The 16,625-nt window shown below is 45.5% G+C and overlaps 1 protein-coding gene across 2 annotated transcripts in view; it reads right to left on the bottom strand.

The window, feature by feature from the left end:
- Window positions 1–1,937: 1,937 nt before the first annotated feature.
- The window catches only part of CLRN1 (clarin 1), a 35,129-nt gene continuing 20,441 nt past the window's right edge, over window positions 1,938–16,625 (bottom strand). The window contains exons 2-5 of one of the 2 annotated variants that reach the window (XM_027586291.1): window positions 13,999–14,178; window positions 7,282–7,297; window positions 5,527–5,549; window positions 1,938–2,203 (exon numbers count right to left, since the gene is read on the bottom strand). In XM_027586291.1, coding sequence (XP_027442092.1) covers window positions 1,938–2,203; window positions 5,527–5,549; window positions 7,282–7,297; window positions 13,999–14,178 — 485 coding nt within the window. The remainder of the gene's footprint in view (window positions 2,204–5,526; window positions 5,550–7,281; window positions 7,298–13,998; window positions 14,179–16,625) is intronic. The other variant, XM_027586290.1, reaches the window with a different exon arrangement.

Raw genomic sequence — 16,625 nt, forward strand, 5'->3', positions numbered from 1 at the left:
CAGTGCTTCTGTGTTTAACTGTTGCATGAAGACTTCCAGCGCCAGGCTCCCCTGGCCTGTGCTAAAATAAACAACCCTTTCATCACTAGACTGACTTGTGGTCTTCTAGAAATTCTCCAGTTATGGGCGTGGCTCAGTCGGTTATGCATCTGACTCTTGGTTTCGGCTCGGGTCGTGATCTCAGGGTTGTGAGATTGAGCCGTGCATCGGGCTCTGCACTGAGTACGAAGTCTGCTTGAGATTCGGTCTCTCCCTCTTCTTTTGCCCCTCCCCCACTAAAAATAAATAAATAAATATTAAAAAAAATTCTCCAGGTATATTTCCTGAATGAAGGTGTAGGGACAGGCATCTGGAAACTACTGGTGTGTTCTGATGTCAGCCTGTGGACCACAGATCACCATCAGAGCAAGTTACTTACCAGGGACACAAAGAGTCATTTGTTTCTTATAAATTTCTCCAAAAGGGAAAAAGTTTGTTTTTTTTTTTTTTTAAATGAGCACTTTCAGGACCTCTCATATGGGGCCTAAGTACCCAGCGGCTGTGGTGAGAGGCCCGGTGGTGTGTTCTGTCACTCCTTGCTTCTTCCTGAGCGCTTTCTTGAGGGTAGCAGGTGGGGGATAGAAGAAGAGTCCGTTCCAGGCTCAGTTGTGGTCTTTGGTCAGCTGCAGATAAATTTCATGGATAATTCAGGACAAAGAAAATGGACTTGGGTTATGCTTTGTGACAGCCAGACCAAAAACCAAGATGCAATGATACCATCATAACCCCAGAATGTAATGTAATTTTCGTAATTGGGAATTAGTGCTTAAAGACACTAAAGTTAGAACCAACAGCCCCAGTGAGTCATTTTGCATTAAGTTTACTAGGAAGAATCATTTTTCATGATTCCTCAGTGGTCCCGGCAATTATGTCTGTTGAAAGTACTGCGTTTCCTTTTTATTCCTTTTAGAGGTTTGCAAATTTTGACCAACAGGAATGGATAATAAGACTATGCTTTAGGGTGCCTGGGTGGCTCAGTCGTTAAGCATCTGCTTTCGGCTCCGGTCATGATCCCAGGGTCCTGGGATCGAGCCCCGCATCAGGCTCCCTGCTCAGCGGGAAGCCTGCTTCTCCCTCTCCCACTCCCCCTGCTTGTGTTCCTTCTCTCGCTGTGTCTCTCTCTGTCAAATAAATAAATAAAATCTTTAAAAAAAAAAAAAAGACTGTGCTTTAAACAAACTTAAGAAAAGTATGTTGGTACTTTTTATCAATGCTCATTTAATGCACTATCATTTTAGGAAAGTGATTCCAGCTCTGTTTCTTGGTATCTCTGGCAACCAATGTGTAGATATATCAGAAATAGTATTTGTTTGTATAAAAATATATTCCTCATGCCTTTTGATTCCTCCCCGATGGAGCAGGCATTTTACACTTGAAATGCAGATAGTGGAACAATTTGTCCATTCTAGTCAACTGCCTTAAAAACCCAGTTCCCAGGAGCTCCTGGGTGGCTCAGTCGGTTGAGCACCACCAGCTCAGGTTCTGATCTCAGGGTCCTGAGATTGAACCCCTCCCCACCTCCTAGGGTTCTTCACTCTGTTTGGGATTCTTTCTCCCTCTGCCCCCCACCCCCCCACACTCGAGTGCAGGTGCTTACACACACTCTCTCTTTCTCTCGCAAATAAATAAATAAATAAATAAATAAATAAATAAATAAATAAATAAAATCTTAAAAAAAAAAAGAACCCAGTTCCCACCACGTAAAACAACCTTCCAAAACCTTCCTTCTGCTCTCCTTCCTTTCCAGCCTGTACCCTTAGTACATCATTTGTAAACATTGCCACGGAGGGTTTGGGTGCTTTAATTTGTTCATCTAAAAGGATAGACAAAATTAACCATTTCCAAGTGACCAAAGCAAGTCTGCTCCCTTACTTGGAAGATTACAGAAGTATTTGTTTTCAGTACATTAGATCTGCAGCTACATTAGTTGTCTCTGTGTCTTTAGATTTTGCAAAAGGAAACTGAAATCCAGTAAGTCGTATTAGGAGCCCATTCAAAAAGTGAACAAAAAAGCAAATGAAAACAACCCAGAACGAAGTGGTGTATTTTTCACTTTGCGTTTTGTAGGCATAAGTCCCTTCTTTATAATTGGCAATTTTTTCTGAGAGGTGGTGGATTTTCACTTCAGAGGCAAACAGTATCATGACAAGACAGCCACAGGAGCCTGTAACAGAAGGAACAAACAACGTGTTGGCACAAATATTTCCTGATTGTAAGGGGCGGGGAAGAGGGTCAGCAAACCAAAGAAAGCCTTTACCATCATCCTCATTTGCATTCTTTGGCAAAAAATATATAATTTCAAATTGGTAATCATGAGCCTGATTCTCCAGCTGATGGGTGGAAGGGCCTGGGCTATGTCTCTGAGTGCAGACGACTTGGTGGGGGTAGGGAGGGTAGAATCTGGCGGATCTCACCAAGATTGGGAGATGTTCCTCTCTGCCTGTTGAGAAGGCTGGATGGCTGGGCACCTTAAGAGCACAATGGTGGAATGAGGCTACAAGGCAGCCACGACTATGATGTGGCTTTAAGAGAACAAATTTCTCTATACTTCACAGGCCATGTAGGAAAAATGTCAGTCATACAGGCCCCTCGTGAAAGGGCCTAGGGCTTCCTTCAGAAGGGCTACTTGCCTTCCCCTCTCCTCCAGCTCCCACCCGGCCACAGCTGCCCACAGGAGACCCTGGGCAAAAGGAGCCATAGATAAGGTGTTGAGGCAAACAGTTATTTGTGCTCTGTGTTTCTAACAGAACGCAGGATTTTTACTTGGGTATGTGGCTGCCTTGAATAAAGGCTACATTGTTTGGTTGAGGAGGGGTGGGATCTACGTAGGGGCAGGAACGTTTCCTTGCAGTCTGCATGTATCAGAGGCCTGCCCTTTCTTTTCCCCCTTCCTCCTTCCTGTAGTTGAAATGTGGATGCAATGGCTGGAGCTCCAGCAGACATTTTGGAGCAGGTGGCCTCAGAAACGCAAGCCATGTACTGTGGAAAAACAAGAAAGGAGGAGTCTGGATCCCAGATACCTGGAGCTACCAGACCAACCCTGGATTTTAAACTCTAGGTTTTTATGGGAAAGAAAAATAAATCTCTATCTTGTTTAGTCCACTATTATTATTTTCCCCTCATTTACCACTCATTGGTAGCCTAATCTCATCTTACTTAACTGGTGCAGCCGAGGTCTGGGGTGAGCTCTCTGCAGGACAGGGGCACTCCACACTGAGTGGTGCCTAGGAATTCTGATAGGCCCTCTCCCACTGAGGATGGAGAATGGGAGACCCCCAGATGGGTGGATGGCACAGCGGGCAGAAGCAGGCAGGAAGATCGGGAGCACAGTGGATAGCCAGGATGCCAGGGACTTCTTCCTCTAGTGTTGCATCCCAAGCCATTGGGGTTCCGGTTAATAGGAGACTTGCTGAGGTGGTCTCCTGACTTAGGTCAAACCGATTTGGATTCAGACCCTGATTCTTCCACTTACTCTCTGAGAGTAGGCAATTTTAATCTCCAAGTCTCAATTTTCTCATCTATAAAATGTGGATAATAAAGATGATGCCTGATTAACATTTGTCATTGAGAATTGACACATATAAATGCTTACTAATTGGTAGCTCTTCCTATGAATATGAATTTAATGTATTCCTTTCATCTTGGAAGTCCTTGCCAGAATCCCTTACCCCGCCCCTCTGCACACCAAAAAAACCTGACTATATCAGATAGGCCATCCAAAAGAATGCATCACAGTGCCTTATTCCTCCAAATCCTCTCCCATTAGGTTTACAACTCCTTTAGGAGGGGTAAGTGCTTTTTGCTCTTCAATTACAGTTAATTCAACACCCTGGGAACAGCAACATAGGGGCTTAAGTTCCCATTCATTAATTCACTCATTCATTTATTCAATTTGACTTGTCATGTGCCGAGCACCGGGACAGTGGTGGAGATATAAACGTTAAAGGAAATGCATGTGGTTTCTCCTCTAACAGAGAGTATAATCGGACAGGGTACAACAATTATAAACCAGTCGCAGTGAGTGTAACAGCTAGGGGGGTACAGGTGGCTGTTACTGAGAGGGTGGGCAGCATCATGGAAGGTTCTTTGGAAGTAGCTGTAGGAAAAATCAGCCGAGCAAAGGGAGCCTGGACTGTGTGGGGAGAGTGGTCTGGACATGAAGAGCCGTAATGCAAATGGTGGCCCCATTCTTTTCCCAAAGGCCAGGTTTGGGCTGGGATAGAGGGAGAGAATGGATTGTGTGAGGGTAAGGGGTGAGGGGTGGGGTGGGCAGGGAAGGAGAAATCACACGTCTCCTATCTGAGAATTTTGCATAGGACTGACCCACCAGCTTGATCATCCTCCTAATATAACCCCCCAATAATCCAATGATCTCGTTTTCTTGAAACTTCACTTCTCGCCAGCCTTAGAGCAGTAGTTGAGAATATTCCTTTGTAAAATTTAGTCAGCCTATTTTTGTGTTCTGAACTTCAAACCAGGGCTCTCCCCTGGCAAAACCGTACTATTCCTTTCTTTTGTTAGATCCAACAAAAAGGCTGCAATGCTGTTTTCTCTTTATCTTTTATTTGAAAATTGTGGAGCAAATGCCATTGCTTTTACCAGAAGAGCCTTCTTTGTCTAGGAGATGGTGAATTTCAGACAGAAGCGAAACACTGTATTGCCTTCCTGCTTGAAAGAAAAATTCAAGCTCGGGTTCCTTTTCATGTTGTTAAATATTTTAAAGGTACTACTTTGTGAAGGAGACAGCATCATAGTGAGACTGTATTTCAAATTCTTAAAGTAAAGGTTGCTTGGACTATCTTCAGACTCACAGCCTTTCTCCACAGCTAATCATCCAAGCATGCAAGCTCCCAAAACAGAGTGCACGGTCCAGTAGTTGAGAGGATGGTCTGGGATTCTGCTCTGGATTCTGGAGTTGACCATGAGGTCACCCTTGTCATTTCAGAGACGGAGCATAGCGACCTAGCTTGAGTTTCTGCCACCCTCATGACTATGAAGAGACACCCAGGGAAACGACTCACTGTGACATTAGGCTATCTTTGCCTCCCTCTGTCCACGGCTCTAAAAGACATGTGGGACCAATGATATGTGGGACCAAGGATAACTACGACTTTCAGACGAAAAGATACATACGAAGTGCATCTTCTCTTTGTGGCCTGGCTACTAGGCACATGGAGAGAGGTGTGTAAGGGATGGGGGTGATGGTACAAGTAGGGCTTGGCACTTGTCTAAAATGTCCTTTAGTCCCCAGCAAGGGGGCTCCTGCTATGGCTCCCACATTTGGAGGGTGCTGCTCTCTCTCTCCTAGAAAGACCCCTTCCCACAAGGAGAGGAATCCTTGAAGTCAATGGGATGAGCCCATTCCTGACCCACACTCTAGACCAGACTCCCGGGACCTGGGAATTCTCTCCCCAAACAGCTCTGAGCGCATTTCCAGGACTGCATGGACATCTACTCTTCCTTGGGTCAGTCCTCCCAAGGGCACACTTTTCGGCTGGTGCTGCAGAGCCCTGAGGCCTGAGGATGGCCAAGGAACAGCTATTTCGAGGGCGTGGTCAGAGCTTGGGTACTCCGGGGAACGTCCACACGTGCATACCATTACAGTGCGGGTGGAACCAAGCGAGGGGAGGGAGGTGGAAAGACAGGGGCCTCCTGGCCTCCACCACCACATTTGGGTCCAGAATTCTAAATGTGAATCTGGCCTTCCAGGTCCTTATGGAGAGATGTTTGTCAAGGCAGAAGGATAAAACATATCTCACTGAACAGCTTATTAGCTTTTAACTTTTAAATGTTTGGACATGGGGTCGGTGGGCTGTCATTAACACCCTTGCTCAAGGCCTCACAAATGTTAGGATCAGGCCTGCATGCTTCCTTCTTCCTTTTCCCAGGGATCCAGGCATACCAGGAGTCCAAACTCAGCGGGGGCCCCCGGGACAGATGCCTCACCTGTTTGTCTGACCAACACTGCTCCTGCTCATAAGAAAGGTTAGAGTACATTAGATGTAGGAGAGCCTGCCAAGACTTGCTCCAGCTAGAACTTGGAACAAAACCAGATGCAGGACCCAGGTTTTGCTGCCTTGCATCTTACTGAAAGACCAGCCATTTTCCTTTATGTGTTTGATTGCCCTGCCATCTGGCTGGTACTGTAATATTTTCCCCCCTTTAATGACTGATTACTGAGTTAATCCCTAACTGAAAAGGATAGCTGAGTTATACGGCTGTCACACAATGAATTACCAGTCAATTAACAAACATTTGTAATGTGCTAGCCACTGCACACTCATGACCGTCCTCTGGCGGCTGTCTGGGGCTGCAGAATTGGATGCCTCTCTCCTCCAGCCCTTACAATATAGGGAACAAAGGTCACAGCCAACAAGAAAGCTGCTTCTTCATCCCTGGCTGACCCTGAAGGCGACTATGCCTTCAGGGCTGGGAACACCCTGCCAGGATCCGTGGGAGTCCGGGGGACCAGGGGTTTCAGCAAAAATGTGTCCTCAAGGGTGAAAAAATAGCTCGGATACATTCTCCTATTATCACTAAGATTGTATTTTGGGGAAATAATAAATTAGAATTTCAATTTCATTTAAAGCAATGGCCAACATTTCCAGAAAGCTAGCACGTCATCTTTAAACTCTCTTATAGATGACAAATATTAGAGGCATTCCATTTCCTCTACAGAATGATAAATTGATAATTTCCTTCTTTAAGGAGTCTTGAAAGATGATAAATGGGGGTGGGAAAGCCACGGCTTTGCAGGTGTAGGTACTAATTTTCTGTGAAATCGTGCAATCTCTGTAGAGAGCCGGCTTAGCATAGGGGAGGTCTCCAGCAATAATTTCGTCCGCAATTGAGAGCAGTTCTGGCTCCAGTATGGTATGGAGACCATTGGCTGCCATCTAGAAGAGGGGCGGAGGGACAAGCAAAGCAAGTTAATATCTAAGAGTAGATTTTGAGGTCATGAAGAGGAGCGATTTGGTCACGCGTTTCCGAAGAGTAGGTGTGGATGAAGGAACACCACCAGCTGGGCGCAGCTTTTGCTCTTCATCTTCGGGACTGCCGAGTGGTGGTCTGGGCTGAGAGAGAGGCAGAGAGCCAGGCAGAGAGGGGTAAGAGGTGAGCTGTGGGCGTGGGTGGTGATGGGGTGGGCACATCAGGTGGTGCTTTGGAGGTCCTAGCAAGGACTTGGGCTTTGCCTCTAGATCAGACAGAAAGGAAGACACATGTGCTCGTTTTGAATCAGACGGGAGTCTGTTTGCCACTGTGATGGGACAAGATCGAGCATCTCCTGGCCCAGGGTCAGGGCCAGGTATGGGGCACGGGGAGTTAGACGTTCTTTTCTGGCCCCCTCAACGTGAGTAACCTGGAGCACCATCCTCTGCCCACCCTGCTGCCACCTCCGCCTCAGAACAGGAGCCCTGGTCCTTTGCCATCGTGGGCTGGCTAGTATTACTTCTCTCCTTCTGGGGCCTCCTTTCTAGAGTCCATGCCGAGAAACTCGTAGGATGTTTTCCTTGCTGACTTTTTCTACCACCAAGCCTGTCCTTCCTCAGGTCTGGTGACGCTGATGCCTGGACCTGTATCTGCTTCTTGGACTTTGGGTAGCAGCTCCTCCGTAGGGATGGAAGTGGAAACAAGACCCAGATAGCCTATGACCACCAGTTGCAGAGTAATCTATCCTAGACATGGTACAGAGGCCGGGATATTAGGAGTATTAAACCTGATGTATAATGTAAGCCTCCTTCTATTTTGGTCTTGCTCTTTATTTTCCTGTCTATGTGTTTCATGTGTGACTGTGTTTATTTATGTTCTGTGCCACAGTTGTAATGATCATAATTAATTAGGCCCGTATTAGGAACATCCCCCTCTTATTTATTTATTTTTTAAAGATTTATTTATTTATTTGAGAGAGAGAGAGAGAGAGAGAGAGCAGGGGGAGGAGCAGAGGGAGAGGGAGAAAGAATCTTAAGCAGACTCTGGCTGAGCACAGAGCCCGATGCAGGGCTCCATCCCAGGACGCTGAGATCATGACCTGAGCCGAAATCAAGAGTCAGATGCTTAAATGACTGCGCCACCCAGGCTCCCCAGGAACATCCCCCTTTTAAAAGAAGTCAGTCATTGTGTTTGTTTGCCTTGCTAGGTATAACTCATAACACGATCCTCTGTTTAAGAGAAGACACAATAAATACAATTTGTGATAAGTCTGTATTTTGGAGGTTTTCATCACCTCTAAGAGGCCCGAGTCAATACGTTTCATATCATGTTCAGAGAGTATTCACTGAACTATCTAGGATGTTCTGTGATTGATCCACGGCAAGTCTTCTACCTAGCCTTCTCTCTTTTCCTTGCAAATCTGGGACTCCACCATCAACTGGGAAACTTCTAGAATGGAATATAGAAAGGCAGACTCATATATCCATGCGCCATTGTGAAACTATAGATCCAGTTGCTTCTATGCTCAGCTGCTTCTTCTCTGGGTCCCTCTCTTTCTTTACTTTCTTAGTTTGTATACATCTCTCTCTCTCCTGCTGTATTATAAACCTTGAGGGAAGTGTTTTCCACCCTGTTTGCCCCATTCTGCCTTCCCCTCCCATTTCCTCTCTCATTTATGCTTTCGAAATGCTCACCATTCAGCCATACTCTTGAAACATCCCCGTCTTAGAGCCTCAGGAACAACATGGCCTCTTGGTTTTCCTTCCTCCTCTCTGGACACACCTAGTCAGTGTCTTTGCTAGGCCGTCCTTCCTCCTCAACCCAAAAATGAACTGACGGTGTTTTTCAGGGATTGGTCCCACGCCAATTTTTCTCTATCCACAGTCTCTCTCTAGATGATCTCATCCATTTCTATTGCTTTAAATAATATCTGTATCCTGACAACTCCTAAATTTATGTCTTTTGTCTAGACCTCTTCTCTGAGCTCCAGACTCATATATCCCACTGGCTACTTGCTATCTCTACTCAGATACCTCCTAGGGTCTTAAACTTGACATAGCATGAAGAGAACATTGATTTCTAGTGCTAAGCTCCTCCTTCTAGCTCTTTCTTGCCCAAAACTCTAAGTCTGTTCTTCCCCTTGGTTATTGCCACCACTGTCTACTTGCTTAGGCCACCTGCAAAAGGTTTTGGATTTACTCTCAAAATATTTTTAGAATCCATTCATCTCTCTCCATGTCCAAGGCAATAGCCTAGTCTTTTCCCCAGACATTTCTTTAAAGGTAAATCAGCTCTCCGACATCTTCTTAAAAATCTTTTGCAAGCTTCTCAATGCAATTAGAATCAATTCTAAAAGATTTACCATGGGGTATGACATTAACTGGCATCAACAGGTCTTGCTAATGATTTTTTTTTTTTTTTTTTTGCCATTTCTCCCTCATTACCTGCTCCAAGGCACAGGGGCCTTCTTTCCGTTCCTACGGTGGGCCGACCTCTTTCCCTAGAATGTTCACATGTGCTTTCTCCTCTCCTTGGGAAAGTCTCTGGGGGTCCTCAACTCCTTTGTTTCTTTGGAACTACTTACTGACCACCGCATCAAAGCCCCATCCCCCCTTTCCCTTCATTCTCTATTCTAACAGCACGTTTATCACCTTATTGAAATGATTGTCATCTTTCATTACTTATGTATGCCTTTGTTTGACTCTCCCACCAGACTCTAGATTCCATGAAGGCAGGACTGTGCGCCTGACTGGTTGTGGTATCTAGCACCAGTGCCTATTGTAATGGCGGGCACACAGTGGCCTCTCAGTCAGGGTTTGTTGAATAAGGGAAATATATTCACCTCAGTCAACAGCTCTCAGCACTGGTCACACATTAGAATTACCGAGAGAGCTTAAAAAAACACCCGTACCCAGACTCCACCCTGAGAGACTCCAATTTAATTAGTGTAGCATGGGGCCTGGTGTATTTTTAGAAAGTTTTTTAGAAAGTTCTTCAAGGGATCCTAGTGTGTAGGCCAGAAAGAGAATCACTGCCCAAAATGAACTAAGGGGGACCATTAAGGTATTACCAAAATCCTAACTTGGGGAAAAATTCCTCAAATCTAGTTTATAATTGGCAAGATGAGAAAGAGCAAATGGACTGAGTTGCGTGGGTCTTGTGAACATTGACATTGGACAAGAAATGCAGCACAAAGAAGGCTGAGGAATGTGATGGACCAAACTGGAAGCCGTGAGAAGTGGCAGCAACATCTGGTCCAGGAGGGCAACATGTTATCAGGCCATAGCATGAGCCCACTGTGGCGATGAAACCTTTAGTGGCCTCATCCGCAGGTCTATTACCTTTCCTTCTTTGCCTCCAGGGTCTGGCATGCACATTGGAACACAGAAGGGGATGCTCAGAGCACTGTGACTCCGGCCGTGTGGAAGGAAGACCTCTTCCCTTTCCTTCTCCCCCATCTTCATGCCTCAGGATGAAGGCATGGGCCTTGGGCCCCCATCCAGCAAGGGGTTGGACAGTAGACCTGAATGATAGCTGCACAAGGAAAGGGGGAATCTTGGGGAACCCAAGGGTGAGTGAGAGAAGAAGAGAAAGGAGGTCTAAGGAGGAAGGAGTTTTCCCTGTGGACTGTGAGGAAGGCCACCTGGGCAGAGAAACAGGGGAGGAGTCTCAGTGAAAGAGAGCTGCTCCCCCATGGGCCAGTAGGGGGGTCTCCAGTGGAGTGTGATTCACGCGGGAACAAAAGGACTTCCTAATACAGGCCCTCCCTTCTTTGTGTGTGGATCTACTGGCTCAGAGTTACGGTGCTTGTGATAAGGCTGTAAATCCTCATCCGTCCACAATTAGGGTGTAGAGCTGGGATCTCTGTGAATTTTACAACTTCAGATAAACATTTCCAAAATGCCAGGGCCTTCTGGTTACTGTATGTCGACTGAAGCAGAAGGAGGTAGTCTGTGATTCAGGAGTGATCTGCTTACCCCCAAAGGTCACCAACCATCAGTCCATTTGACCCTTAAACATGTTTTGTTCTCGTGCACAGTTTTTTAAAAGTTACTGAAATTTTTGATCTTTAAAAAATAAGGATTTGGGGCTTAAAAAAGCAGATAAGCTACAAATACTATGCCTTTTTCTTCTGCAAGATGGATCTGGAGCTGGCTTCTTTTCCGACCCTTCTCTTCCTTCCTCATCCACAAACCTTTATTGAGGACCTGCTTTTGCAAGAAGTTCAAAGATAAATAAGATATAATGTAAGCACAGGGTCTGTGTGTTCCCGCATATATTTCTGTGCTCAGGTTTTCTTTGCATTAGACCTGGCCAAGGGCTGAGATAAGATCTGGGACTTGGATTAAACTCTGCATTCTCTGAGTCATCTTGCTTTTCAAATACCGGTATTTCGGTCGTCCGTTAGAACTGTCAAATAATTTGTCTTCCAAATGGGCTGCTCTTCTGAATTTCATTCAGAAGCTGGAGCGCGAGATGGTTGTACCAGTTTTAATAAGCTCTTGTATCCCGGCTTCGAACCAGTGCTTTTTTCCTCTGCTTTGTGATGTTGGGTCAACACTACCCCGACTCTAGTTCTGCCTTGTCAGCTGCTTCCCGTTCTGTTGTCAATACACAGCCCTGGGGGCGGCGGTGGGGCGGGGGGAAGGACCAGAGGGATACAGCGCTGGGGGGCTTCCCAAGCCCTTCCTTCCCCTCCTCCCAGCTGCCGCTGGTGTCACGACACAATGTCATCTCCTCAAAGGTCTGACACCCAGCGCCCTGGCCTCTCTCAAGCGTGTCGGTGCTAGTGCCTCCAGCCCTGGGAATGGTAGCTGCTTTCTGAGATTATCATCTCTGAGTCAGCCTAGGGTCTCCATTTCGCGTTGCCAGTCCTTAGCACCTGTTTCATCAGTTCCTGACAGCCCCGGTCCTCGAACCTGAGCTTGCATTGGAATCACCTAAAAGGCTTGTTGAACACATGGCTGCCCCCCGCCTCCCTTACCCGAGTTTCTGAGGCAGTATCGGGTCTGGGGTGGGGCCGGAGAATTTGCTTTTCTGTCAAGTTCCCCGGTGAGGCAAATGCTGCTGGTCTGGGGCACCCCACTTTAAGAACCACTGCTGGACCTTATATTCCCCTGGTCAAAATAGTGTGTATTCTGTTTTCTGGCTGGCCTCTGATTGCTTTAATGGCCTTCACTAAAATAGTATGCCGCCCAGGTCTACCGGTTTGGTTTGGTATGTTGCGGGGGCGGGGAGGTAATGCCAATACCCACTTCTCACCTGGACCTACCCAGGACATTGAATCACTGTCTCAGTACGTCTGTCCGCACCCTGTACCTGTGTGCTAACCCCTCTGCCCTAATCTCGAAGCCCTCAGCCTTCCTTCCCAGCTTTCATTCCACCCCTCTCCGGCTCTGGTCCTGCCGCCTCCATGGGCCCGCTCTGCTCATCCCATCCCACTGGAATTCTGATTTCTCTAAACTGTACTGAGTGCCCAAGCGAACATCTCCTTCCGGGTTTGCCTTCTCAAGTCTGCAGACACGTCTTGAATTGCTCACTGCATGCAGAGCCTCATGCCGGATGCTCATGCTGGAGATACAAAGATGAGAAAGACTTAGACTCTGCCCTCCCAGGGTCACCATTTCTGCACGATTGGAAACTGTGTTATCTGCTTGTGAGAGACAGAACTCCCACTAGACAGAGAACTGCTTTGGTGAAGTGAATTATTTGATTGGCAAGATGTGGATGAGGTAAGACTTGAAGAAGTGTGCTCAAGGCTGAATGGGTGAAGGCTGTATCTCGCTGCGAGCTGAGGAAGCCCCTGTTGACCCAAGGCTCTGTTTTTTAGAGAGGGAGCTTAGCAAACTTATGGCTGGCATTGATTTGTGCTAGGGGAAGGGAGCAGTGGCCAGACACACAAGGGCCTGGGGCCCGGGGGCAGCCAAAGGGCAATGTCAGCGGGGAAGGAAACAGACTAATAAGGATTTTCAATCTACTGTTTGCTGGTATGAGTTGTAATCTCTCTCGTCTCCCCATGGAATCCTTAAGAGCACTGTGGAAGCTTCCTGGGAATATGACAAAGCACTAAGTCATTTTATAAGTTTGAAGTGGGGTGAAATCAGAGACCTCCAATACAAGAATGGCTACATGCAAGTTACATGTACAGTTTTGATTTTCTCATGTTTCTTTTCTCCTGGTAAAAATATCCTAAGCACCCTGTGGCACTATCTGGGGTTTCTATTCTTTCCCATCAGCCTTAGTTATTGAGTAGGACATGTTACTGATGAACCCATTTCTGAGTTTAGAGTTTATTTTTTTCTCAGATACACCTATCATTAGGCTACACAAAGTACCTATAGGCCTGAATATGACAACTCATGTGGGCAGAACACTGGCTGTTTATGGAGCCAGTGGATAATTTTCTTTTTTGGATAATTTTTATTTATTTTCCTGATTGTGAATAAATACATGCACATTATTGAACATTTGGAAATATTAAAAAGTATAAGAAAAAGTGAAAATCACCCATAAGTTCACTGCTCAGAAGTAACTACTACAAACAGAACAGATGAGCTCTCTCTCTCTCTCTATGTGTGTGTGTGTGTGTGTGTGTGTCTATATGGAGGCTAGAAAGAGTATATGTACAATATAAATATTTATATATGTTGTCTGTATTTATATATAATCAAATTTGGTTCATAAAATCTTATGATTATAAATCTTATATTTATAAAATCTTATACACAGTTTTATTCACTTAACTTTTTGATACAAGCATGCATCCTTTTGATTACATCTTCAAAGATATAATTTAATGCCAGCATTTATCCATATAGACTATCACAATGTGTATCTCGAATTCCTTATTGTTGGATAATTCTGTTTTTCTCCCCTTCGGCGATCATATATAATGCTACAATGGACATCCATGTCTATGTACTGTCACTTTATATTCAGGTCGACCTGTCTTTTGACACCTTGGAAAGCACATTTGTCTTTGTGTCAGAGTAGAAGTACTTTGAAGTAGAAGTAGAATTTTGTGCTCACCTGAAATGAAGCTCAGAAGATACAACCCTAGTGGACCATGCAGGGTTTCAAAGGGCTTGCCAAAAGCATTGTACATGAAGAAGGCTGTTCCCACCATGGTTAGAATGACCAGGATTGTGGAGAAGAGGATGACGTTGACGTGGATGCTCACAGGGATCACTTGGAGCAAATCTGGGAAAACTAAAGATAAAACAAAGATTAGAAGAAATTTCATTAGTGGTAGTCTGCGAGTGTAATTTCAAAAATTAAATCCTTTTTAACTTCAAAAATCACTAAAATCCTTCAGGTGAATACATTCTCACTTATTAATTTACGAGGGATTTAGAAAAAGGTTTAAACATAGGATTATTCTATAGAACTCACCAGTAAAGACCAACAAAGAGGAGATTGGAGGGAATTTTTTCTGCCCTTGGTCGTATGTAATTACTTAAATAAACAAGTACTGGCTTCATAACCAAAAACTGTACATGTTGATGACCAAACTTTTAATGACATTTCTCAGTAGTCTTTTTTTTTTTTTTTTTAATCTGTCTTGAAATGACATTTTCAGTTTGGGAATATCTGGGGGAGTTCAAACATCAGGAAGTATTTCTGTTTCCTTTGCTCCAAAAAAGAAAAAATTGTTTCTAATCCACACCAAGATTTAAAAAATGGGGTATTTTCAGTCAGTTTCAATATTTTGATGTCGCACAAGCTGTGGGAAAATAATTTCTGGTGACACGAGAAATATTTTCCACTTAGAAAACATGCCAAATCTATTTCTAGATTTTGTGTTCAGGGCAAGTTTTTCTTGTTTGCATAGGAAATGAAATCCTTTATAAATGTAGGGTCTCTCTTATCTGGTGAGGCATCAGCACGCTTAGCATCAGCAAACCTGGCAAGACCAATCCGGGGAAGTTTAATTCAGGCCATTTTAGTTTCCCGAACATTTATCAAGTGCCCTTTAACTTATTTACTGAGCACCTGGTGTGTGCCAGGCATTGTTCTAGGTGCTGGATACAAGATGGACAAGGTCCCTGTTGTCTCGTGGAGATTATAACCTAAGGGGAGTAAGCAGACAACAAGTAAACCAGTAAATTTCATAGCTTATCTCCAAAGATGGCCGCCGTCAATTTCTTTCCTCCTTCTACACACATGGCACTTCCCTTTTAGAGGAATTTATTCCTCAGTCCCCTTGAAGCTGGGCTGGTTTGTGACTGCTTTGGCCACCTGAATATGGCAGCAGAACTACAGCGTGCCAATCCCAGACTAGCCTCTAAGAAGATCAGCCGTTCCTACGTCTTTTCTCTTTGAGGCTTGAGCAGTCATTGGGGAAGTCCAAGTTACTCTGCTGGAGAAAAAGGCGACCCAGAGGAGCACCAGGCACCGGAGGGAAGAGTCTTGGACGTACAGCCCAGAAAAGCCTCTGGGTGACTCCAACCCCAGCTGCTGTTTAACTGCAACCCAAACAAGACCTAGGCAGTTGAACTAATAAATTTTTGTTTTAAGCCCCTGACCTTTGGGGGGCTATTATGAGATGGTAACAAAAAGCACTTTCACAGAGTGCGCTGCTATGGAGAAACGAAACAGGGCAATGGAATTTTGAGTGATTGAGTGAATGGATATGGGTGGTCAGCTGTTACACCTGAGCTGGTACCTGAATGCCGGGAAGGAAGTGGCTGTACAAATACCTGGGGAAGAGCATTCCTGGGAAAAGGAACACAGCTGGGGCAGCAGTGAGCCCGTGAACCTGGTGAGTGAGAGGAGGTGAAGTGGGATTGCGAGACTGGGATCAGACTGTTGCACCCGCTGGGTCCTGGTCAACTGACCATGGTAAGGAGTTGGCTTTTAATTCTAAATTCACTGGGAAGCCAATGGGGAGTTTTAAGTAAGAGAGGGACACAGTCTTCTTCATGATGTGAAAAGGTCACTCTGGCTGCTGATTAGCGGGAATGAGGGGGTGAGGGGAGGGAGGAGGGCAGGTGTGGAAGCAGGGAGACCCAGAGGCAGGGAGGATTCACAGTGGCAAGAGACGGGGGCCCGACCTAAGGTGCAGCAGTAGAGGTGGTGAGCGGTTATCAGATTTGGAATCTATCTTGGAGATGGAAGATAGGACTTGTTGAAAGAAAGGAATCAAGGATAAACAACCGAATAAATGGTAATGCTATTAACTGACATAGACAAGTAGAAGGTGTGGGTCTGGACATGGGAGCGGGAAGTGAGGCAGGAGTTCTGTTTTAGACATTTGAAGGTTGAGTTGCACCTAAGAAATGCGAGTAGAGGTGCCAAATAGGATTTATGTGTTCGGAGGTCCAGGGAGAAGGTGGAGGTTTTTAGGGAGGTGAAACTAGGGTGAGGCCAGCAAGGCGCCTAGGGCATGCAACTTAAAGGGACAATCACTCTCTGGGATCAACCCCCTCTTGCACGAGCTCAAGCATGAATGTCTTCTTAAATTTTATGACCTAAGGGCCTCCATGGCCTCATCTTGGTATGTGAAGCCAGAGGAATGGCTATCACCTGTGGAGAAACTGTAGCTAGAGGAGAGAAGAGCCATGGGGACTGACCTGCACAGGAGAGAAGAGAAACCAGTCAAGGAGCTTGTGAGTTAGGAACAAATCCATGGGTGGGAGAGCAAAGAAGCCAAAGGA

Source organism: Zalophus californianus, chromosome 1, assembly GCF_009762305.2.
Source record: "Zalophus californianus isolate mZalCal1 chromosome 1, mZalCal1.pri.v2, whole genome shotgun sequence".
NCBI classification, from domain to species: domain Eukaryota; kingdom Metazoa; phylum Chordata; class Mammalia; order Carnivora; family Otariidae; genus Zalophus; species Zalophus californianus.